We start from the raw sequence: 26,250 nt of genomic DNA, 5'->3' as shown, positions 1-26,250 counted from the left end.
CCATTGGGACCCCCTCTCCTGTGGCTTCCATGTGTTCTAGGCGCCTGTCTGTGCCCTCAGGCTCCCTGAGTCTGCACCCACAAGTGTCCTCCTCGGTTCCAGGCTCCCCTGCCCTGCCCGTACCCCTCCCTTGTCACTGGTGCGCATTCTGCATCCTCCCTGTGAGCCCCTTGCCCTCCGCCCACCCTTAGCATAGCTTCTCGCTCTCCTGCCTGGGGCACCTTCATTCCATGTCGATGGCTTCAGCGACCGCTAGTGACCTGCAGGTCAGTACCTTTAGCCCAGGCGTCTGCACCAGCAACGCCTCATGACTCTCCTCAGGTGCCACGTGTCCAAAACTGAGCTTCATCGTTTTCCCAGCCCTTTGTTTCTTCTGGATGGGACCGCTGTTCATCCCAGCGCCCAGCGTAGCTCGCCTTAGACTCCTTCCTCTCTGCCGGCCCCCACATACCCTGGCCCCTCGGTTCTGCCTCCGGGATGACGTTCCCCATGCCCCTCAGCGCTCGCTGGAGAGCACCTCCCTGCCGCCTGCTAACCAGCTGTCTCGGCGGCGTCTCTCCAGGGCCACACGGCGCACTAGCCGCCCCACCCCCACGCACGCTCGGGCTGCCTGGCGCCTCGGAGCAGATGGGCCGAGCTGCTCCTGAGAGAGCTTTTCAGTGTCTGGCTCCCCAGCTCGCTTCTTGTGCACAGAGACGGACACGTCGCCTTCTCTCTCCACCATACTTCCCACTTCAGGGATCTGGGACATTTCTGGCTTCCCCGAGAGCTGTACTCTCTCCCCAGGAGCCTTCACGTGTCTGCACCCTCCAGTTACCTGAGGTGGCTGCTCTCCCACAACTGCTGGCGTGGCCAGCAGTTGTCCGCACTCCTGCGAAGCTCTGCCCCACCCCCGGCTTGGTGACTGTGGAGGGTGACTGCACGTTTTGTTTGCTCTGGGCTGTGAGCCCCTGGAGCGGGGGAGGGATTGGCTTTTTATCACCTGCTTAGTGCAGCACTTGACAAGGTATTCAGTAGGTGCCTACTAAGTACTTAGTAGATGCACGTGTAACAGACGTACGAGCTAAAAAAATTCTGACTAGTCTGTGACATGGAATGAACTGGCTAAACTCGTAAATCACACACCGCCCCTTACATCTCTGGTTGTAAGGCTAACTCCTGCCTCGGCCTTACAGTTAACCTTCCGTGGGCTGCATCCAGGCATCGTCACAGGTGCCTCTGTATCCTGGGAGAGTCACGTCCTTTCTCAGCGCAGTGACAGAACTGCTCTGAGGAGTGAAGGAAATAAGTGCCTGGCTCAGGAACGTTTCCATGCCCTACGGTAGCTGCATTCTATTGAGAGTCACGCTCAAACTAGTTGGGGAAGAGTGGATGAAGCCATGTGTGACACCTTTGCTTTAGAAGCAGAGCCCATTCTTCTTTTTTTTTTTTTAATATCTTTATTGGAGTATAATTGCTTTACAATGGTGTGTTAGTTTCTGCCCCTGCCCCATAACAAAGCAAATCAGCCACACACATACATATATCCCCATATCTCTTCCCTCCTACCTTCCCTCCCTCCCTCCCACCCTCCCTATCCCACCCCTCCAGGTGGTCACAAAGCACCGAGCTGATCTCCCTGTGCTATGCGGCTGCCTCCCACCAGCTGTCGGCTTCACACTTGGTCGTGTATATATGTCCATGCCGCTCTCTCGCTTTCAGACCCCATTCTTGCCCACACACTTGCATATGCCTGCTCTCCAGGGTGAGAACAGCCTCTCCCGCCACTAGACACACACACTCCCTCTCCCTCTCTCCCTCTCCCTCTCTCTCTCTGTCTCTCCCCACCCTCTCCTGCCACCCCCAACAGAGGGTCCGTCTCCTGAGCCTCTCGCTGAACTCTACCAGGACTAGGCACCTGCCAAATACAGTTAACCTTCCCTGACTTTGTCTTTTTTCCTAAGTAATTTACTATAAGTATCTTCTTTTTTATAGCTAAACCCATTATTTAAAATTTTTGCCCCCCTTCTTTATTTCTAAAACATGATTTCTATTCTGGAATATATGCTTAGAAAAATATGGAATATCTGCATTCCTTTTATGAAATGTCTTTTTGGAATATATAAATTAAATAACTCAGTGCTAAATAACTAAAACTTATATTTCTTTATCTAGTCTATCTATATCTTTTGAAAATGTTGACACAGCTAAGAAGAAACTCCCTGTTCATATCTTAGATGGTCTGACCCTGAGCTATAAGGTATGTGCTGATACTCTGTGTGAGAACATTTTCTATTGAAATTAAGGCATACAGGGGACCTCCCTGGCGGTCCAGTGGTTGAGACTCCGCACTTCCAATGTAGGGGGTGCGGGTTCGATCCCTGGTTGGGGAACTAAGATCCCACAGACTGTGCGGCACAGCCAAAAAAAAAAAAAAACAAATTGAGACATATGAGTAATAGGTTACCTTCTATTCTAATTTTCTGTTTTTGTTTTCATAGGTCCCATGGCCTGTGGACATTGTTATAAGTTTGGAATGTCAAAAAATTTATAATCAGGTGTTTCTTCTCTTATTGCAAATAAAATGGGCAAAATATAGTCTGGATGTTTTACTATTTGGTGGTAAGATATGTTTTCAACAGATAAATTATAATTTAATTTTAGCACTGAACAAAAGGTTGGTAGTCTTAGGTCATTTATTATGTATACACAAGTGCCAAAATGGTATGTATTTATGGCAATAGCTTTACAGACATCAGAATTAACTTTCCTGAATGAGTACAGTTAATTTGGAATACAAGAACTAAATTAGGAATTTAGCCAGAATAAAAATTCTTAGGTTATGTGAAAAAGTTTTAATGACAAGTTAATGGGGCTTTGTTTTTATATTTTTGATGACAGTGATAATCAAGGTGATACGGCAGCTTTAACTGCTTCACCTTCCAGATAGGAAGGATGGGGTCCCTGCTGTGCATCCAGCCGAGTGCCCCTTACAGGGCTGACGACCACGCCATTACAAGTCTTGCTTTGTGCAGTGGTGCAGGTGGGGTCTGAGTGGATGCTCTTCCCAGCCCCTCTCCTCTTCGTTCCTTTACAGAACTAGCTAGTCATTCTGAAAAACCACAACTTGAAGGACTTTTCGGTGGACAAGACACAGCTGCTAATTTTGGACCACAGAAGGAGCCAGTAAGACAGCAGATTCATCGTATGTTCCTCTTAAGAGTGAAGCTCATGCACTTTGTGAACAGCCTACACAACTACATCATGACCAGGGTTCGTGTCTGCATCCGCTCAGTTCTGTCACCGTGTGTACATCTGTTCATGGAGAATTACTTGTAATACATTTATAAATACAAACAAGCCCACAAAATACTTACAGGCTGTAAATGGGAAGATAGCATATACTAAAGACTTGATCATAAAATAACATGGCAGCAGGGAGACGTGTCTTTTAAAACATGCCAGAGCACATGGATCCAGACACTGTGTCTCTCCTGTCTAGCGACCCCTTGGGATGACACACCCAGAGCTCCTCTTTTGGACTTGCCATCAGAACTTGCCACGTAGTCCTTTAAATGTCACCAGTGGGAACAGGGCTGTCCCTGGAAAATGGCTTCAATTGTTTGTAATGGAAGCCTAAAAACAAATCTGTCAGGCTAGTGGGTGTAAGGAGGAAAATGCAGCCAGATTATATACTTTTTTCTTAAATATAAGAAGTAACTTGTAGGACTTCCCTGGTGGCACAGTGGTTAAGACTCCTCCTGCTAGTGCAGGGGACACGGGTTCGAGCCCTGGTCCGGGAAGATCCTACATGACGCGGAGCATCTAAGCCCGTGAGCCACAACTATTGAGCCTGCGCTCTAGCGCCCGCGAGGCACACTACTGAGCCTGCGTGCCACAACTACTGAGCCTGCGCTCTAGAGCCCAGGAGCCACAACTACTGAGCCCGTGCGCCACAACTACTGAAGCCCGCGTGCCTAGAGCCCGTGCTCTGCAACAAGAGAAGCCACCGCAATGAGAAGACTGTGCACCACAATGAAGAGTAGCCCCCGCTCGCCACAACTAGAGAAAGCCCGTGTGCAGCAATGAAGACCCGATGCAGCCAAAAATAAATAAAATTTTTTTTTTAATTTTTTAAAAAATAGTAACTCATAGAGTAAATAAAACTGCTTTTCTTACACATACTAAAACCAGTTCTAGAGGAACTTCTGGAGAGGAGTTCAGATGTTTGAACAGTAGCAGGTTACTCGAGGATGGTACCCATTGGGGTTATAATGGTTTTGCTAAAAGAAACCGGTAGTCGTTCTGGTAGATAGGTTCTGAGAACCCACTTTGGATTGGATGAGGTGAGCCTTTGAAGCCTGTGTTTTAGACACGATACACGTGGCAGAGGTGCTCTCTGTTTCCCGTGCACTAGGGGCCTTCAGAGGGCCAACCTTAAGCCCTCAGTTGTTGAGAGTAAGTGGTAGTTTACCATTTACTCTCTACCATGGTAGTTCAGTTTTTGTTTAATTTGTTTTTGTTTTCTACTTGAAGTACAGTGATGTTCCTTTTAAAGAAAGACCATTATGTAAGCAGTGGAATTTATTAAAACATATAAATTCTATTTACCTGGTGACGTTTTTTAAAAAATCAGTGCATATCCTGTACAGTTCATATACTCGCCCCTCCACATAGGAGCAGTCTGGTAGTCCAGAGTGAGGCATTCCCTCCCTGTGCAAGTGAATGTAGAAGAGGTTGGTAAAAAAGTTCTGTGTGTGGCACATTAGTTCTCAAAGGAAAAAATCTATTGATTAAATTTGTCATCTTTCTCTTTCAAGATTCTTCACAGTACAGGGCTGGAGTTTCAACATCAAGTCGAAGAAGCCAAGGATTTAGATCAATTGATTAAAATTCACTATAGATACTTGTCAACCATCCATGATCGATGTCTGTTGAGAGAAAAGGTACGTGAGGTGTCACCTGTGAACTTGGCCTCTGAGGCAGGAATGAAGCCAACCAAGGGAAGTTGTCTCTCTACTTTAGAATTTTATACTTATTAAGCTTCTGATCTGCAAACTATTCTTTAAGGAAGGACCAGATCAAATAGGTTACAAATTTGTGCCTTATGACTGGAAATTACATATAAGAGAAACAGCTGACAACTTTATTGTGACAGTCTGCACTCAGCACTGTGTTTGGATTCAATAAGACAATTTTATCTGCAGTTATGGAATAATAGTGCTTTGGTCGGGAAATGGGTCCAGCTTGATGTGAGTATATGGGATTGAGTCATCTTACAGCCATTGGAATAACTTGCCCCATTTCACTGGCGAACTCAAATGGCTGTCCCAGGAAATGGTAGCTTGCTGGCTCTGTTGGTCAGACTCTGCTGCTGATATACCTGTACTGTGGGTGCAGTAGGCGTGTGGCCCAATTCCAAGTGCATTTTGTTCAGAGCCTAGTACCCTTCCTTATACCTAGAAGGCAGTGATTGCACTGAGCTTTTTCTGTGACTCATTTAAATTAGGTGAAAGTGTTGGTGTCAGTGTCCAAACATGGTCACAGAGCCTATGTTCTTCCATGGCTTTCTCTCCAGGTCAGTTTTGTGAAGGAAGCCATCATGAAGGTGTTGAACTTGGCCCTCATGTTTGCAGAGGGTTGGCAGGCTGGCCTGGGGGCGTGGCAGTAAGTACGCAGCTTGTGGGGCCTCTGTGCTGTGACCATTTCAGTTTCACTTTTAGCTGGCTTCATTCTGGGAGCCTATTTTTCTTCTTGGCAACACATCACATGCACTTACAATTATGGAAAGCATTGAAGAATTGAATTTGTTCATCTAAACTAGGCAACATCAAGAATTATGCAATTCTTTTCTGAGCGGTAAAACAAGAAAAATCTGAAGTCTTTTGATTAGAACAAGCTAATACCCTTAAATTACATTCCTATTGTATAGGTTTGCTAAATTGTTGTTACTGGATGCCTTCGAGCACACAGAGAAGTGGGCGGGGAGCATAGCAGACCCCGGGGTCCATCACTCCACCTCAGCAGATGCCAGTGACAGTCAGTTGTGTTTTGTGTTTACTGCCCACGCCCACTCCCATTCACTCGATTACTTTAAACCGAATTCTGGACATCATGCTAGATCCTAGTCCAAGATTATATTTTAGAGAGCTCTAAAAGAATGATTGTATATTTTACTTTTAGGGTGTTTGTTATCCACACCTATCACATAGAAAGTCAGAGGACCCAGGAGCTCTTTCTTCCTGTCCAGAGTACCATCCTCTACCGTTACCTTGAATGTGCAGCTCAATAGTTTGTTCCGTCTTGTTTATAAAATTAATGTAATGCTCCTATTATTACTTCCTTGAAATACATTTAAAAGAGCAAGTCGGGTGGACTGGGCCGTTGGGATAATAGCTTGTACTTAGTTGGGATTAGTACGGAGCTGGAAGTTCATTATAGCACTAATCTAAAATCTTAACATACGGCTGTGTCCGAATACTCTAAATGGTAGATAAAAATTCCTCATTGGCAGATAAAATTCCTCATTGCAGGGGTGAAAGATGGTAGATAAAATTCCTCATTGCAGGGATGAAAACAGAAGTCTTACCTTATTATTGCTGTCTCAAGTGTGCGCAGCAGACTTCTCCCTCCATGTCACTGTCAGGTGGAGGAGAAGGTAATAACACTGCTGCATATACTTGGCTAAAATTGAACTGTTTCTTCAACAAGGGGGTGAGGAAGACTTAAGAGGCGTGTTAACCATCGCAGTTTATGGAAATTAACTGATCTTGATGCGCATTTAAAGCAGAAAGTGAAAAATTTTTAAAGCAAGTGAAATTTTTAAGCAAATGGTATGGTGGCTATGATTTTAAAGGAGTATTTATCTTCAGTGTGCACACACTGAAATATTTATGACTGAAATGCTATGATGTCTCAACTTTGCTTCTAAAGATATGGGGCTAAGGCTATAAGTGGGACTGCCTGCAGGGGGGTGACTACTGAAGCTGGGTATGGGTGTTTGCTATTTCCCGTAATAACAAGTTTTTTAGTAAGTTTAAAATGTAAGGTTTTCTATCTTTAATGTGCTGTTTATTTCAAAGAAGGTGTGCTTGTGGAAAGTAAAAGTATAGAACTGTACAATAGAAGAGGGAATATCCCCAGTTATCCTCACTCTAGAACTCACTACCATCCTGAAGCAGCAGTTTTGTATCCTAATGACACTTTGCTTCAGACTCTTTGAAAGTTTGGCAGGAAATTTTATATTTTAGTTTAGAATCTTTAGAGTTAGGATTCTACATAATTAAACTGAAGCACATTTGAAATTACTCCAAAGGTATTTTATAGCCTACCTAGTAACTCCTTATGCATTTACCTAAATTGAAATATACTTTCTTTCCTAGAATGGAATCTATAGAGAAAATGGAGTCTGATTTTAAAAACTGCCATATGTTTCTGGTAACCGTTTTAAACAAAGCTGTCTGTAGAGGATCCTTTCCCCATTGTGAGTATTATGTTAAAATATTGCTGCTTTTATATTTTCTGGTAACTAAGTCTACCTGTTATTGTTTTGGTACTGATCTCATGAAGAATTAGAATTTTTCACCACTTCGAACCTGGAAAGTCCCTCAGCAGTTGAATTGTTTTTCCCAAATTACAGTGGGGTGAGTGAATCAGATGTAAAACATCGAGACTGAAGATTTTGCTTTCTAGTATATCATGTGTTACACCAGTGGATTTCTAAAACCATCGTTAAGTAAAGCAGATGTCAGAATAGGTTTCAGTCACACTTCACTGTCATGTGTAGCCTTTGTAACTATTCCTTTTCAAAAGATAGGGTTTGCGGGGGTGGGGGGGTATTTGTTTTTTGTTTGTTTGTTTGTTTTTGTGGTACGCGGGCCTCTCACTGCTGTGGCCTCTCCCGTTGCGGAGCACAGGCTCCGGATGCACAGGCTCAGCGGCCATGGCTCACGGGCCCAGCCGCTCCGCGGCATGTGGGATCCTCCCGGACTGGGGCACGAACCCGTGTCCCCTGCATCGGCAGGCGGACTCTCAACCACTGCGCCACCAGGGAAGCCCTGTTGTTTGTTTTTTTAGCAATTTTAAAATTCCCAAGGCTGCCTCTTACACAAGGAAATGCAGGCCTGACGGTTCAGTACGCAGACAGTGTGTGAAGCAGACAGAGGTCTGTGGGGTGAGTCATGGGGAGAAGACAGTCATTTAATCTACAGACACAAAGGACTAAGTAGTATCTCTTGCAGAGCTTTTTATACAGGACTAATTTGTTCCCTATTTCTGTATGTTCAGATTGTGATATGCTCATTAAAAGTAGCTGAACATTTTTTAAAATACTGTTAGAGTAATGAGTGAACATAGAATAAACAAAAACATATCATCAGAAAGTTGCAAATGCAAAGAAGTCTAAACAAATTCTGGGATGAGATGAGCCCTTCAGTGCTGACCTGCTGCACCCACAGTTCAGGTAGGTGGGGCAGTGACCGGCCAGAGGCTCATAATCTTTGCCAGGATAGAGAAACCCGTTGTTGGCGTGGCAGACTGGAATCCGAGAGGACCGCACGCAGAGCCAGTCCTCCTGACCCCCAGCCCTCCCCGACGGCTCTGCGTAAGTGGTGAAGAAGCTGGGGGCCGGCCAGGCAGGAAAACAGAGAAAGTTCTGATCTCACAGTGCTTACTTAGATCCCTGTATTCCTGTGTCGGTGACTCTTCTGCAACGAAGAGGCATTTGTTTATTACGCAAGTATTTAAAAACAAATTACTGTTGTAAGCCCCTATTGCCACCTCTCAGCCTCCCCCATTTTTACTCTTGGCCAAAAAAAAAAAAACCACACTGTGTTAGAAATGTGCTAGAGGAAACATCGATACACTTGTCCGTTTTTGCACTGGGTGACTGTCACGCAAGGGGATTCCACTCAGAGCTCAGAACATGACGTTTTGTTATGAATTGAAGCCAGATTTTATGACATTTTGAAAAATGTGATTTGTTCAGTGTAATGCCCAGATTTTTTTTGTTTTCAAAACTAAAATGATCTGAAATAGAAATAAATCATACTTTCTCAATTGTATGTAATAAATGAAGATTATCATCTTTATTATATGTTAAAAATAATGAGTATTTTAATTAAAAATCGAAAATGTCTCAATACTTTTCAAGACATTTATTAGAGCCTATTTAGCCATTTTCAAACATTTAAACCTATTTTATTAACCTATTTTTATTCTTCCCACAGTGGAATCTCTAGCACTGTCACTCATGGCTGGCATGGAGCAAATATCTTCAGTGTAGTAAATGCCTCAGATTCAATCTTCATACATATACATTTCTACCACATGCAGCTGCGAAACGGGAGTCTATTTTGGTTTGTTTTTAAAACTGTTGTCTACTGTCTAGACAAGTGGGTTTTATGTGTTTTCTCTGGAGATTATTGGTTAGTATATCGGGTTATGCATATAAAACTGTATCAATAATGCAGAATGTGTATAGGCTGTTTACACTTATATTTCCTACTATAAGCTATAGATTTATGGTATTGATACCTTTAAATGTAAAATATTTGTTTTTGAAAATGTAATTATTAATATTAAAAATAAATTAAAGCACTTTATTCCCCTTTTGCTTAGTCACAGAAGTTCTGTGTTTTTTTGTATGCCTGGGAAGTTCCAAAATGGAAAATAGCTTCCACCAATGTCAATAACTGTAAAAGCCAGCTGTTGATACATCCTATTGTATGGCTTTTGTGAGCTAACCACAATTAATTAAAACTATATTTACTGTTCAGTTTTCCTACATTTTCTTTATATACTTCTTGGCATGTCTCTAGCATTTATGACTCAGCACTATATTTACTACTTTTTTTTTTTCGGTACGCGTGCCTCTCACTGTTGTGGCCTCTCCCATTGCGGAGCACAGGCTCCAGACACGCAGGCTCAGCGGCCATGGCTCATGGGCCCAGCCGCTCCGTGGCACACGGGATCCTCCTGGACCGGGGCACGAACCCATGTCCCCCTGCATCGGCAGGCGGACTCTCAACCTCTGCGCCACCAGGGAAGCCCTTACTACTTATTTTTTAAAAACAACTACTGAAGTCCACATAGCCTCAGAGCTGAGCACCAGGGGCCCCTGCCCAATCTCAGTCGTTTTTACAGCATCAGCATTGCCTGCATGCAGATGGCAAAGTTTGCTAATAAGCCCTCCTGGGAATGAGCCCAGGTCTCAGGCTTTACTCTGAAGTCTTGGAAGAAATTCACTGAGGAGGCCTTCAAATGCCAGGGATGAATAGTTACTTCCAGGTCTCAAGAAAACATTGCAGTATAACCTAACAGCTATAAGATATGAGAAGCATTTCTTGATCTGGTGCTTTAAGTCAAAACCCTGTAGAAACTGATAGAAGCATATGCTCGCATAAAGCAGTCCTGATGGAGTCAAGGTTCAAACAATGATGGCCTGGCTCTTTTGGTAAAGTTCTTTATGCATAGCAAAAATCATCACATCAAACATACCAAAACATAATTCTTTCATAAACTGAATTATGTTTATTATCAGTGTTTCTAAACCTGGGATAGAAGATACATTTATTTATAGGATATTTAGGAAAGTAAATATTTTCATTTTAAAAAATGAGTATTTGGAATTTGTTGTTACCTTAGACTGAGTTTATACTGTATTTGTTCTTCTCTCATGACTTTTAAGAGTTTCCAAGGGAAGATTAGCAAAGTTTAAATTGGGGGAAGAGTAGACTTCACAGAGTGTCACCAGTTGGTTTCTTTGGGAAGGAGCCTCCAAGATGCAGAGTGCCCCGTGGGAGGGAGGGAAAGGGCGAGGAACTGGCTGGAGAGAAAAGCCAGCCCTGCAGGGCTGAGACAGTAGGCTTCTATCCCCCACCTTCCTCAGTCCTTGGTTGTGGGTCCCTAGGGCACGCATGACCTCTCCAGCTGAGGCCACCCCAGGAGCAGCGACACTGCAGCCGTCTGCTGGCAGCGCACCAGCACGTCAGCTACACTCCTCAGGGGATTCTTGAGTCATCGAAAGAAAGGACTTTTACACTATAAGTAAGAACTGCTCCTTAACTAGTTTGTGTAGGAAAGTTAATGCTGTGGTGTACATTAAATTGCCTTCTCCTCTGTGTGGAATAGATGGGTTCTCTTTTACTTAATTTTTCTTCTGGTCTGTTTGGACCTTTAATCTTACGGTTTTCCAGTTGGGCATGTTAGGGGCTTGGAAGTCATCACTCCCATCCTTGGAACAAGAAAAAAGCTGAACAAAATGAAAATCAATAGTCCTTCTTAGACCCGTCAGACTTGAGGTCAGAGGGCAAACTGCTGCCCCCAAAATTGGAGACACAAGCAGACATAGAGAATCACATTACACCAGAGCAACAGCAGAAACCTCTTCAGGAGCCAGAACCAAGCTAAGGAAACTTAAATCATAATTGACAAGTCGCTAGAGGCTCAATGTGGACAAGACTCTGAGTTAAAAACTCCAGGGGGCCCAGACTTGAGGGATGGGGCATACTTTTGTGAGTTTTAGGAGGACTACCAGGTTTTCACAGTGAACATCAGAGAGAAATCCTCTTGTGTTTCTGGCATGAGGAAGAGAATAGTGTCCATTTTGTAATATGCCGAGAGAATTCTGTTTTTAGCCAGGCTGAGTAGAGGGTAACTTTGACCAGAGCCTAATGAACGTGGAGGAAGGGAAACACCGAATTCCAGCCCCTTCTAGTCTTTCTGTGTCACCTAAGAGACAGAGAGAGTGTGTGTGTCTGTGTGTGTGTGTGTGTAGCGGGTGGAGGGAGGAGATAACTGAGAAGCACTTGTAAGGGTCATAGCACAGGGGCACAGGCTCACAAGACTGAGAGCTAATCGTAGCTCATCATAGTATACAAAATGCTTTTCCTCCTCCACACCTTGCTGACCCACCAGTAGGGCTTCTGTGTAACAGGGGAATACAATGAATTACAACTGTAAGCTAAAACCTTATTTAATAAGAAGTCTCCAGGGAAACCTGACTACAATAGGATACAGAAACCAGGACACCAGAGGAAATTGTAGCTTCTGACACCTACCGCCACAGCAAATGGTAAAACAGTCTAACTGCTACCCAGATAAAATGTCACACTAAAGGCCTGTTTGCCTCATTTCCTTTTACCCAGCACGTCATGTCCAGCTTCTATCAAAAAGCAAAAGAACAGTTTGAAGAGACAGCAAGCATTAGAACTGGATTCAGAGTTGGCAGAAGTGTTGGAATTATTAGACTGGGGACTTAAAACAACTAAAACAACTATGATTAATATGCTAAGGGCTCTAATGGAAAACGTGGATGCCATACAAGAACAGGCAATGTAAGTAGAGAGATGGAAACTCAGTAAGGACATGGTTGAACTGAACTGGATCAAATAGTCATTTTTAAATTACTTCAACAGAATACAATTCAAACTTACAGAACATTCAGCATGATAGGCCACATTTTTGGCCATAAACTACACCTTAACAAATTTTTAAAAATAGAAATCATACAGAGTATGCTCTCAGACCGCAATGTGAGTGGAATGAACAAGCAGGAGCTGTAGGAGGTGGCTTTGTAGGGTTGGCCAAAAAGTTTGTTTGGGTTTTTCTATAAGATGTTATGGAAAAACCTAAACAAGTCTTTTGACCAACCCCAATAGTAACTAGAGGTGGAGGTGGTGGATGTGATTGGCTTGGATGATTCTGTGGTTGGCAAGGAAGTGAAACCTGTTAGATTGAGGACCAGGTAGGGTGCAGCTGGTTCAGTAGATAGGAGAGCTAGCTGGGTGGGGGGTGTTTCTAGAGAGCAAGGGAACTCATGATTAGGCCTTTCTAAGGCCCTGTGAGGCTCAAAGATGTAAAGGCAGCACATGAAGTTTTAGGCCTTATAACAGGTATGAGGTTAGGGGTCTGGTTGCAGCATGATTTGTTGAAAAGACTTATTTTCCATTGAATTGTCTTGGCATCCTTGTCAAAAATCATTTAAGTATAGATGTATGGGTTCTCAGTCTTATTTCATTCATCTATGTGTCCATCCTTATGACACTACCACAGTGTCTTCATTATTGTAGCTGTGTAGTAAGTTTTCAAGTCAGGAAGTATGATTCCTCCAGTTTTGTTCTTTTTCAAGATTGTTTTGGCTATTCTGGATCATTTGCATTTCAATATGGATTTTAGGATCAGCTTGTCCATTTCTGCAAAAAAAAAGGCAGTTGGAATTTTGCTAGGGATTCCATTCAATCTGTAGATCAATTGGGAGAGTACTGCCATTTTCACAATATTTAATTTCTAATCCATGAACATGGGATGTCTCTATTTAGGTCTTCTTTAATTTTTTTTTAACAATGTTTTTATTTATTTTTTAGTGTGCTAGTCTTATTATCAAATGTATGACTTTTATTATTATTATTACTATTTTTTTTTTAAGGGCTTCAAATGCTTGGCTTTTATTTATTTATTTATTTATTTTTGGCTGTGTTGGGTCTTCATTTCTGTGCGAGGGCTTTCTCTAGTTGTGGCAAGCGGGGGCCACCCTTCATCGCGGTGCGCGGGCCTCTCACTATCGCGGCCTCTCTTGTCGCGGAGCACAGGCTCCAGACGCGCAGGCTCAGTAGTTGTGGCTCAATGGCCCAGCTGCGCCGTGGCATGTGGGATCCTCCCAGCCTAGGGCTCGAACCCGTGTCCTCTGCATTAGCAGGCAGATTCTCAACCACTGCGCCACCAGGGAAGCCCGACTTTTATTATTTTTGATGCTATTGGAAGTGGATTTGTTTTCTTCATTTTATTTTTTAGTTGGTCATTGCAAGTGTACAGAAATAAGTACAGGTTTTATATGGTCATCTTGCATCCTACAACTTCTCCGAACTTGCTTATTAGCACTAATGCGTGTGTACGTCTGTTCCTTAGGATTTTCTGTATACAAGATCATGCCAACTGCAAATAGAGATGGTTTTACTCCCTTCCAATATGAATGACTTATTTCATTTTCACATGCACTTTCCCTGGCCAGAACCTCCACTAAAATGGTGGCTAGAACTAGGAGAGGAGAAAATGTCCTTAAAATAAGGAAGATTGATGTTACTGTTAGTAGAATGTAATTATAGGAAAAAATCCTTATTTGCATAACAAATGATTTGCTGAAATCAAGACAAAAAATAAATTTAATGAAATATTTGAAGTTGTAAAATATTTATGCTTTTATTTTATTACCCCAGCATTGCTTGCCCAATCAACAGAACTCAATATGTGCTATAAATAGTCCTTCATATTTTAATGACTTTCAGTTTTGTTCTTATGAAGATATAATTGTCAAGAAGATAAAACATACTTTATTTATTAGTTTGTTAACTTGATTAACTTAAATATAGACACCCAAGTATATGAGCCTCTTGCCCCAGCCTTAATTTCACCTGGATTGGCAAATATCTTTAGGATAAGCTGTCTCCAGTTCACCCCTTTGCCTCTGTCAAGGTTCGTGCTTTCTTTTAGCTGTTGGAATGTTCCTTACTATTTTGTCAGGTGTGCTTAAGAAGTTAAGATTTCTAAAGCATATTTTAATCAGTATATTTAGTTGTTTTCAATGAAAAGTTTGTTCTGAAAAACCTGGCTTACCAATAACCAAAATAAGTCTCCCATTTAAAGTAGATGAATTCCTCTAGAAACAGGCCTCTCAGATGTGGTACCAGTAAATAAGCCACAGTCTGGCACCTATCCACTGTGACTGAGTTTATGCACAAGATACTTTTCACTCCATAAAATTTTAAGAACCAGAAGAGAACTTTGAAAGTATACCATACAACTTTTCATTAAAACAAAATAAAATTTAAGAAAAGTCCTCTCCACTCCAAGATTTTATAAAATTTCACATTATTTCCGTTAGGAACTTTTAAGTTTTCATTTTTATATTTAACTGTTTGTTCCATCTAGAATTTATCTTGATGTAAAATATAATGTGTAAGATTAACTTGGGAGTGATTTCCCATGTGAACAGATCCAGGAAAGCCTCCTTGAGAGGTGACATTTGAACATCCTGTCTTATCAGTCATGTAAAAAAGGTGGGGATGGGAAGAATGAGCCTGGTGTGTCCAGGACAAAGCAAGACCTGTGTGGCTGGTGCACAGAGAGCAAGGGGCGTGTCAGGAGACAGGCTCGGAGAGGTAGTTGGGTGGAGAGGGGAGTCCAGGAGGAGCCCCTGTGGACAGGAAGCTGGTGCCACTGCCAGGGCTAAAACTGTGCTACTCTACTCGGAGGTGGCCTTCCAATTGGAGTTTTTGTACCCTGGGCTACATGAAGACTCTCCAGGTATTTTATGGGCATGAAAAATTTAAGGGAATCTCTGTATCTACCAATCCTAGAATTAGGATTCAGAAGTGACATGGTTGGCCTGGGCTAACACCTATGAAATTTAAAAATGAAGTCAGACATTTTCTGATAGGAAGTAATCTGACTTAGCTCATTACTTCAGTCAGAGAATGGTTTTGCCAATGAGGACTGGTTTTGCAATGACGTTAAACTGGGGGATATTTGGCATAAATTGCATAGGTAATGTGTAGCTTTAAAAATTTAATGAAGACATATTGAAAGCGTATTGAAGCGTAATGAAGACGTATTGAGATAAACCAATAGAGCAGAAACTATAGCCTTTGCAAAGTTTTAAAATATAAAAAACAGATGTCAACTTTAAAATGTGTGAGAGGATACAGATTTCTAAAATTTTTATTTAAGAGAAAATGAAGACCATTGAGTTAGAACATAGGCTCAACTTCTGTAACAAAGAGACCAGAACACATTTCCATGAGGAAAGAGAAGCTCATTTCTCTCCCGTGATAGTGCAGAGGTCCAAGTGGGGTTCAAGGTGGCCGAGTGGTTCTACACCATGAGGTTGAGGACAGAGGTCCCTTCTGGCTTTTTATTGCCCATGATGTTGCCCTTGTTTGAATAGCCAGGGCCAGCTGGCAGCCCTCTGTCTACGTTTCAGCCCACAGAGGAAGAGAGGAAGCAGTGGGCAAGCATCTGTCCTACACGTCACACCGAGTTGCAAGGAGACAGAATTGAGTTAAGGTACCTAGAGTTCCGGCCTTTTCAAATACTGAGATAATTTACCTACGTTTATTCACTTTTATCAGAGATTGATCTGAGACCTGATCCAAATTCTCTATCTCAGAAAATGCCCTACATACCTCCACTTTGGGTTAAGACACTAAAGACCTTCATTTCTGTGGTTAACAAGAAAAAAACAAGGCAAAATAAAATTGTACATTTGTATGGGCTTAGTACAGACTGTCTGTACTGAAACCTTGAACTGAATTCCAAAGAGAAACAAGCCCTTCCTAAGAGAGCAAAGAGCTATGCAACTTCCATACCCTGAGAGGGATGAATGGTGCAGGTGTGAGTTTGCAGTAGGACTTCATGTGCCGTAGATGGAGAGAATATACAGTTGAGAAGAAACCAGTTGAGTCTTTGACAAGCAGTGTGGTCTGGTAGGATGGACTGGAATGTGAAAGCTACGAATGAAAGATCAGTCACTTATCCCAACAATTTTTTCCCCCAGTCTTGCCCAAGTTTTGCTGAGAAGGCGGCAGTAGCTAAACAGCTGGGAGTGTAGTAGTCCTGTGCCTTCTCAGTGACTGTGTTCTGGAGCCCTGTCGAAGCCAAAGCCAAATGTGAACCAAAGGTATCTGAAACTGCAGCCCAACCCCTCCTAGTTCCAATGTTCACAAGATTAAAGAGGTGGTGGTATTAGAGGCTAGAGATTGGGAACCACAGGTTCAATATGATTAGCGCAGCTCAGCTGCAATTCAGTTCAAACCTAGGAGGAATCTAGAATCCTTTCCTGTCACCAAATATAGGACTCAGGTTCTGACACTCCCATTCTGATGTGTGTGTTTTTCCCCACACTACAATTCTGACACCAACTGGCTGTCTTATAATTCAACTCAGTTCTGACACTGTCCACCTGCAGATAGTGTCAGATCCCACAGGTTAAGGGCTCAGTCCTACAGTACTGCTGTGTACCCCACTTCAGATGCCAGTCACAAGTCCGGGTTGTCACCTGCTCTTCTGACTGATCGGCTGTAAATCGGAGGTGCCCACGATCCCCTCCTTGGGTTTGATTTGCTAGGATGGCTCACAGAACTCAGAGAAGCATTTTACTTACTAGATGACCAGTTTATTATGAAAGAATATAATTTAGCAGCAGCCAGATGGAAGAGAAGCATAGGGCAATGCATGGGGAAAAGGTGCGGAGCTTCCATGCTCTCTGAGCGCAGCACTCTCCCAGCACCTCCATGTGTGCACTAACCTGGAAGCTCTCTGAAGCCCATCCTTTTTAGGTTTTTATGGAGGCTTCATCACATAGACGTGATTGATTAAATTATTGGCCATTGGTGGTGAACTCAGATCTCCAGCCCCTCTCCCCTCTAATCACATGGTTGGTTCCTCTGGTGACAAACTGCCCTCCTTAGGTTACCTAGCCTAGGGGCTTTCCACAATTCTCCTCATTTACAAAAGGAATCTGGAAAAATGTCTTTAAAGTGTTGAGAAAGACTGCAGGTTCTAATGATGGCAGAGTAGTGCATATCGGACTCATATTTTTACCAGTAGTGATAAAGTCTAGACAAAATGTTTACAGTGGTACTAAAGAATTAACAAAAGACACCTTTATTGCTCTCATCACAGGAAATCCTAAGGATTTTAGGAGCTCTTTGTCAGGAACAGGGATAAAGACCAAATATATATTTCTTATTATAAAACACAGTATCACAAGGACAGAATTGCATTCTCTAGGAAATTAAATAAAGCAATGTTATACTACAGTGTCCAATGTTCTTTTTATAGACAATATCTAGATTACCATTTTAAAACTTAGAAGACGTGTAACTAAGTATCACCCTATATAACAAAATGGGACCCATAATCAAGGAAAAACATAGTCAATAGAAGCACACCCACAGTTAATTCAGTTATTAAAATTACCAGGCAAGTACTTTGAAATAATTTTATGAATGTATTGAAGCATTTGCAGGAACAGATAACATACGTGGTGAAGAAGACAGGTATTTCAAGTAGAGAAATGGAAAGTCTAAAAAAAACCCTAAAATATACCTCCCGAAATTTTAAAATTTATTAGATGGATTTATCAGCAAATCTGCTGAGACTGAAAACAAAAAGGTTAATAAACTTGAAGACATTACTAAAAATTACAGGAAGAAAGAGAAAAATTGGGAATGAAAAAGTATCATTAATTTTGTGTGATAATATAATCTAACATACATGTAATTGATGACCCAGAAGGAAAAGACAGAATGTGCCAGAGAAATATTTTAAGAAATAATGGCTGAGGGACTTCCCTGGTGGTCCAATGGTTAAGACTCCGTGCTCCCAATGCAGGGGGCCTGGGTTCCATCCCTGGTCAGGGAACTAGATCCCACATTCTGCAAATAAAAGATCCCGCGTGCCACAACTAAGACCCTGCACAGCCAAATAAATAAATAAATATTAAAAACAGAAAAGGAATAATGGCCGAGTCCTGGTTGGTTTGGTACCCGGGGACATGGATCTAGGGTGCAGTTGCAGGGTCGCCTGCCTATTACCACACCCCACCCACCCCAGGAGTGTGACACAAGCAAGCCTGGGTGTGGGGTGCCTGTCTGTCTCTATCTGGGTGTCTGAGTTCCAAAAATGTGTGTCATTTGTTCCTCCTCACCCTTTCCTAGGACTGTTGTTTTTTCAAAGCTTGATTGTGAGAGAAAAGCTTGTATGAAATCCCCCCTTTGCCTCCGCACCTCCCCCCAAATAAAAGGGGGAATAAACATTGGTCCCCTGAAGAAGCCCTGCCTGGGGGAGGGTGGAGCCAGCCTGCTGAGAGGGCAGTGCCGCTGGGTCTGGGGCTGGACTAGGGCTCACGCTGGAGCACCTACTTTCTTTGCACACAAAGAGCACCCCATTTCCAACAGCAGAGGGGAGTCCCTGCCAGGTGCCCACGCTGCCACAGCTCCAAGCCAAGGAGGCTCACGATTGCCTTGTGTTTGTTGGGCCCAGACTGCTGCCCTGGAACCCGTACATGCCAAGCTGTTCTCCTCACTTGATAGCCCTCAAAGCGCCACATCTTCACACTGGGTTCCCCTTCCCCTTTCCCGTTATTCAGCAGTAGCTTCGTGGTCACCGTCAGTGGGTCTGGCCCTGCCACAAGGACCCTGCTCCTCCTCTTGCTTTTAGGCAATCTTACCCAGCAAGGTAATTGTCCCAAGCATGTTGGCTTCCCTCTCAAGAGCAAACCCTTTCTGTACACATCTTTGGAGAGGTGAGCCCCTTGCAGAGGCCAGAGCGAGCGCAAGCCATGGAGTAGGGCCGGAAGGAGTCTGTGGTCCTCCCAGGGCCTGGCGGCCCTTAGTACCATTCGTCCTGCCTCTTCTCGCTGGTTTGGGCTCTGAGCAGGTCCTAGAGCCCCTCTTCTGCCCTGCCTAGTGGGGCGGCAGAGGCTACCCTCTCAGCCTCGGTAGTCTCAGTTCCTCGGACTCTTTCCCAAATGGCAGGCTGCCTCTGGGCAGGACCACCAGGGTCTGGCACCCCCGAGGTGAGGCAGGCACCATCCTTAAGGACCTGAGCCCAGTGGGAGAGGCAGAGGGGCTCAGGTTTGAGAGGAGCCTGTCTGTGTGCACAGCGTGAGGTGTGTGTGGATGTGTGTGCACGCGTGCAGGCTTTTATTCTTTTCGCCATGGGGACAGTTGAAGTCAGGGCATTTTTCTACAAGAAACAGCCTTCTCTTCCCCCAGCAAGGAGTGGCTGTAACCTTAAGTCCATCAAAGACCCTTCCAGCCAAAAGAGAACCTCACCATGACAGCTGGTGTGGCCTGAGGGTGGCCAAGGTGGGAAGTGGGCATAAGAATAAACGCCTCCCCAAATTCAATGTGAGCCCCAGCAGGAGAGGGTGGCAGGGTTGCCAGGGCCCAGAAATGCAAACTGACTCCCTGCCTGGCCTTTTCTTTGCTTCCTTGGGTGAACCTGGAGCAGCAGTAGCTGCCTCGTCCACCTGGGTGGACGGTGGCTGGGTGTTTGTGGTGGGGCCTCATGGTGCCTGGGAGGAGATGAAGGTGAAGCGGGTTTCCTTACTGTATAAATGAATATTTGTATGGTTAAATTAGCGCGCACACACACACACACCCAAAAAAAAAAAACAAACAAAAGAAAGAATGGCCTAAAATTTTCCAGATTTGATGAAAAACATGAACCCGCAGATCCAAGAAGGTGAATGAATCTCAAGTTAGATAAAGACAAACAAAACCATACCTAGGTCCATCATAGTCAAACTGCTGAAAAGAAAAGAAAAGATAAAATCCTAAAAGGCAGCCTGAGGAAAAGAAATACATTACATACAGGGTAACAATGATAAGAGTGATACTGACATATCATATGAATCAAGGCAAGAGAAACTGGAACAACATCTTTAAAGTACTGAGTAAGATTGCTGGTTCCGGTGACGGCAGAGTAGAGAATTATTAGACGAAAATTTACGCCAATAATAAACTCTAGACAAAATGTTTTTTAAAAAGGCACTAGAGAATGAACAAAAGCAGAAAATTCAGGGTATTTTGAGAAGGAAACCACATTATTTGAAACCCACATTTACAAGGCTTTCTCTAAGAGCACCCCAGGATGCACAGCACTCCAGGATGAACAGACGGAGCTCAGCTGGAAGGCTGAAGTCTCACTGGCTTGGGCTCCAGGGCTGCGGGGAAGGCTCAAACCCTGAAGGGGAGCCCTGTAATCTGTATTAAACTCCTCTCACATACTTGATTGACTCCTAAGCATGCATGTGTATGACAAGACCTCAAAGAGTGAAGAAGTAAATCAACAGCTGACAGTCGAAAGCACTGAACAAGGACTTTGAAAGATACTTCCAGAAGAAAACGTGGTAATTTCAAGACCCATTTCGTTAGACTTAAAAAAGCTGGAGAGGGCTTCCCTGGTGGCGCAGTGGTGGAGAGTCCGCCTGCCGATGCAGGGGACGCGGGTTCGCGCCCTGGTCTGGGAAGATCCCACAGGCCGCAGAGCGGCTGGGCCCGTGAGCCTTGGCCGCTGAGCCTGCGCATCCAGAGCCTGTGCTCCGCAACGGGAGAGGCCACAACAGTGAGAGGCCTGCGTACAGCAAAAAAAAAAAAAAAAGACAAGAGATAACAAATGTTGGGGAGGACTCAGAGAAAAGGAAACCCTGGTGCACTGTTCATGGGAATGTAAACTGGTACAGCCAATATGGAAAACAGTATGGATGTTCCTCAAAAAATTAAAAATAGAACTACCATACTATTCAGCAAATCTGCCTTTGGGTATATATTCAGAGGAAACAAAATCGCTATGTCAAAGAGACATAGACAATAGCCAAGACATGGAAATAGCCTAAGTGTACCTCAACAGATGAATGGGTAAAGGAAATTTGGTATATATACATATATATAATACATATATAATATATATATATAATGGAATACTATTCAGCAACAAAAAAGAAAGAAGTCCTGCCCTTTGCAACAACATGGATAAAACTTGAGGTCATTATGCTAAGTGAAAGAGAAAGACAAAATATTTTATTATCTCACTTATATGTGAAATCTAAAAAAAACAAAAACAAAAAACAAACAAATAAAACATAGAAAAAAATCAGATTTGTGGTTACTAGAGGCAGAGGCTTGGATGTAGAGCAATTAGATGAAGGGGGTCAAAAGGTACAATCTTCCAGTTATAAGCTAAATCAGTACTGGGGAGGTAATGTACAGCATGACTATAGTTAACACTGCTGCTAACTATATTTGAGAGTAGATCCTAAAAGTTCTATCACAAGGACATTTTTTTCTTTGGTTTTTTTTTTTGCAACTATATGAAGAGATGGATATTAACTATACTTACTGTGGTAATCATTTTGCAGTGCATGTATTTTAAGCCATTATGAGGTACACCTTAAACTTATATAGAGCTGTATGTCAGTTATATCTCAATAAAACTGAAAAAAAATTGTCTTCCAATTCATGAACAGGAGATGTCTTTTCATATATTTGGTCCTTCTTTAATTTCTTTTAGCAAAGTTTTGTGGTTTTAAGTGTACAAGACTTTTGCCTTCTTCATTTAGTTTATTCTTAAGTATCTTGTTCTTTTCGATGCTATTGTAAATGGAATTGCTTTCTTAATTTCCTTTCCGGATTGTTCATTTTTAGTGTATGTAAATGCAACTGACTTTTTAATGTGTTAATTTTGTATCTTGCAACTTTGCTGAATTGTTTTATTACTTCTAACAGTTTTTTAAAATGGGATCTTTAGGTTTCCTACAGGTAAGATCATGTCATCTACAAACAGAGAATTTTACTTCTTCCTTTTTATTTTGGATTTTTTTTTTTTTTTTTTTTTTTTTTTTTTTGCCTAACTGCTCTGGGCAGGTCTTCCAGTACTATGGTGAAGAGAAGTGGTGAAAGTGGTTTACCCTGGAGAATGTTTCCTGTTCACTTGAGAAAAATGTGTATTCTGCTGTTGTTGATCGGGGTGTTCTGTATATTTCTTCAGGTCCAATTGATTTATAAAGCTACAGTAATTATGACATACAATAATCACAACACTGTGGTACTGGCATAAAGACCAGTGGAATAGAATAAAAAGCCCGTAAATAAACCCTCACATACATTTTTGACCAAATAAGGAAAGGAAATAGAGTACTTTAACAATGTCCCCTTAGCATATTAATCATAGTTTAAAAAAAATTCCTAATCTGATAATCCCAACATTCTTGCGATATCTGAGTCTGGTTCTGATGCTTGCTCAGTCTCTTCAAACTGGGTTTTTTTTTTTTGCCTTTTAGTTGTCGACTAAAAGTATATATATATGTTATATATATATATATATATATATATGTAGATGCACAGCCTAAAAGTTGCGAATTACGCTTTCTTCAGTGGACTAACTGAGGACTTCAAGTCCAGGAGGGAGCACCTCAAGTAACCCTGAGAAAAGTGCTCTGATGAGGCGAGGCGGGAACCAGAATATACAGGAGCTTTGCAACAAAGGGCGGTAGTCGGAACATCAAAAGATTATTGTTAATTAAAGAAAACGAGAGAGATCAAGTTCAGGAGTTTATCGCTTTTCTATGTATGGGAAGATGCAAGACTCTGGGATTACTGAAATCATTTCGTTGATACGCACCTTGGTTATCTGGGGCCAGTATCCTGCGTTTCCACATCCTGAGTTCCCTCAGGGCTCACCCAAGGGAGTGGCTGCAGTCTGATGGCTGCTACACGGCAGGTGTTCTCTGTTTCCTTCCTGAGTCCCCTCAGGGCTCACCGGCTCATGGAGAGTTGCAATCGCTGAGGACGGTGACATCCTTTGTTTACTGATGTGGCAGGCAATATTTATTTCTCATAGTATACCTTGTAATTTTTGTTGAAAGACAAAAATGTGGTACTGGATCAAACAATCTGTGGTAAATAAGCATTTACAGATGTGGTGGTAAGGTGTTGAGGGATGGGTAGCATTCCATAGACCATGAAATATTAGTTCTCAGTCTTTTAGGGAGACTGTACCCCTGAGCTGTGAACTTCACAGCTTTCCCCCTCCTTTATGTGGGACAGGATGACTAGAGGGGCTGACATTATTTCCCTTCATTCAGGTTGGTTACGCTTTGTTGAGGTAGTTCTCTTGAGGGCAGGCTTTGTTAAGAACAGACTGCTCTGGCATATTTCAAAATGGTTCCTTTTCCCCTCCCTCTGTTGTAATCACAAGGCAATTTTTTTCTCTAATCCTTACTATAAGTAACTGGTAAGGCTCCTGGAGATTAAACACACAAAATCACAAGCACACCTGTAACAGGGACGAGTCAAATCTGACCACACGTTGACCACACGTCGGATCTGTTTCTTGTACTTTAACCTTTGCTTCCTGTTGCTTTTGTTCACTCAGAGGATATTGTCCACACACAATGGCCTGCCTCAGGGAACCCTGCCCCTCTGCCGGAATGTTAAACCAGAGTGCCTTTGTTTAGGGAAGCACCCTGACCCTGTCCACCTGTGGATGGCTGCAAGAAAGAAGAAACTAAAAATAGAACTACCATATGACCCAGCAATCCCACTACTAGGCATATACCCTGAGAAAACCATAATTCAAAAAGAGACATGTACCAAAATGTTCATTGCAGCTTTATTCACAATAGCCCAGAGATGGAAACAACCTAAGTGTCCATCATCGGATGAATGGATAAAGAAGATGTGGCACATATATACAATGGAACATTACTCAGCCATAAAAAGAAAAGAAACTGAGCTATTTGTAATGAGGTGGATAGACCTAGAGTCTGTCATACAGAGTGAAGTAAGTCAGAAAGAGAAAGACAAATACCGTATGCTAACACATATATATGGAATTTAAAAAAATGTCATGAAGAACCTAGGGGTAAAACAGGAATAAAGACACAGACCTACTTGAGAATGGACTTGAGGATATGGGAAGGGGGAAGGGTAAGCTGTGACAAAGTGAAAGAGCGGCATGGACATATATACACTACCAAACGTAGGGTAGATAGCTAGTGGGAAGCAGCCGCAGAGCACGGGGAGATCAGCTCGGTGCTTTGTGACCGCCTGGAGGGGTGGGATGGAGAGGGTGGGAGGGAGGGAGACGCAAGAGGGAAGGGATGTGGGAACAGATGTATATGTATGACTGATTCACTTTGTTATAAAGCAGAAACTAATAAAAAATAATAATGAAAAAAAAAAAGAAAGAAACTAACACATCCCCTCCCCGAGGCTGGCCATTCCACGGGACATTTGCAAATCTTACGGATTTTTCCCTTTACTTCCTCATCTCCTCCCCCTCTCTGTTCTTTAAAAAAAAAACTGGCATCCAAACCCTGATAAAACCTCTTCTCGGTCTGCTGGCTTTCAAAATAAAGTCGTATTCCTTACCTCAGCACCTCGTCTCCTGATTTATTGGCACGTATTGGCCTGTTGGGCAGTGAGCAGAGAGAGCTTGGACTCGGTAACACACCCATCAAAGAATGGTCCCTTCTGGAGTTTTAAACTCTCAGACTTTTCCACACTGAGCCTCCATCAATTCATCAGTGTCAGTTTAGGATTCTTACCCTGACACTAGCTCCCACAGAAGCTTCTATTCATGGGTTTCTGCTTTGGTGAGTTCTGATTGTCTGGATCTACTTGTCTGTCTCTCTGATTTACGGGTCAGCAATTTGGCCTGTGACCTCACTTCTCTAATGGATCTAAGAAGAGTTGTTGATTTGGGGCCCATTTAGTTTTTTACTTGTTAGGACACAGGGACAGCTTTCAAGCCCCTGATATGCTAGACCAGAAACTGGATCTCTATAATTTCTCTCTCTTGTAGATATTTTCATTTTGTTCATATATTGATTTCCTGATTTCCTTTAGTTCTCTGTATGTGTTCCTATTTAGGTTATCAAGCTGAATCACTAAGACAATTGTTTCAAAGTGTTTGTCAGGTAAATTTGAAGCCTTTCTTTAGGGTCATTTTCTGGAGATTTATTTTGTTTCTTTGAATGGGTCATGCATCTGTTGAAAACTGGGCATTTGACAATCAGATACCTCTCCCAGTCTTTGCGGCCTTACTCCGTGCAGGTGTCAGTCCCCTAATCAGTGCAGCATGAGGGCTCAGGGTCTTCTCGGGTGGTACATCTTCCTTGGGCCTGTGTGTGTGCTTTTCCCCCTAATTCCTCTATATACACAGCTGCTTTTCAAAGTATCTTATGTCCCTAAGAGTCTCACCCTTCTTCTTCTCAGGGCCTTGGCTGTTCTACTGTATTCCTCCACCCACAGTCTCTTGCCCCCAGGTGCCCACAGGTCAGAAATCCCCCTGAGGCTCTCCACGGTGCCCTGCACCACACTGCAATCATCAACCTCCAATCTGATACCCAAACGAATCCACCATTGCTGTCAGCACTCTGAGTCAGGGGAGAAAAAACAGAACCTCCAATAGCCCCCAGACAAGTCAGAACAGCGTAGACAACTTCCTTCCGCCCTAAGGGAGAGATCAGGAATTGACTTCCTCTCTCTGAGGTATGCCTGGGTGGGGGCGGGCAAGGGTGATCAAAAATGCCACAAAATTTTTGTTGGGAATGTTTTGAGTGCGGCTGTTTCTTGGTTGTGCATTCGGTTGGCTGCTGCAGATCCTTAACTGGTTTCTAGAGTTCTCACAAAACTACTTAGGTCGCTACGATGTTTACTTGGTGTTTCTGTGGGGAAATGAAGGCCTGGAGCTTCCTACTCTTCTTTC

The 26,250-nt window shown here is 43.0% G+C and overlaps 1 protein-coding gene across 2 annotated transcripts in view; it reads left to right on the top strand.

Annotated features, from left to right (window-relative positions):
• TUBGCP5 (tubulin gamma complex component 5) overlaps nucleotides 1-9,581 on the top strand; it is a 54,746-nt gene extending 45,165 nt beyond the window's left edge. For both annotated transcript variants that reach the window (XM_082630340.1, XM_082630341.1), the window contains 7 exons: nucleotides 2,155-2,239; nucleotides 2,481-2,601; nucleotides 3,077-3,252; nucleotides 4,800-4,925; nucleotides 5,558-5,646; nucleotides 7,362-7,462; nucleotides 9,207-9,581. In XM_082630340.1, the coding sequence (XP_082486466.1) occupies nucleotides 2,155-2,239; nucleotides 2,481-2,601; nucleotides 3,077-3,252; nucleotides 4,800-4,925; nucleotides 5,558-5,646; nucleotides 7,362-7,462; nucleotides 9,207-9,262 (754 nt within the window). In that variant the 3' untranslated portion in view covers nucleotides 9,263-9,581. The remainder of the gene's footprint in view (nucleotides 1-2,154; nucleotides 2,240-2,480; nucleotides 2,602-3,076; nucleotides 3,253-4,799; nucleotides 4,926-5,557; nucleotides 5,647-7,361; nucleotides 7,463-9,206) is intronic.
• Nucleotides 9,582-26,250: the final 16,669 nt, after the last annotated feature.

The sequence above is a fragment of the Mesoplodon mirus genome, assembly GCF_964341445.2.
Source record: "Mesoplodon mirus genome assembly, chromosome: 8".
Taxonomy (NCBI): domain Eukaryota; kingdom Metazoa; phylum Chordata; class Mammalia; order Artiodactyla; family Ziphiidae; genus Mesoplodon; species Mesoplodon mirus.
This window is presented reverse-complemented; position numbering and strand designations above follow the sequence as displayed.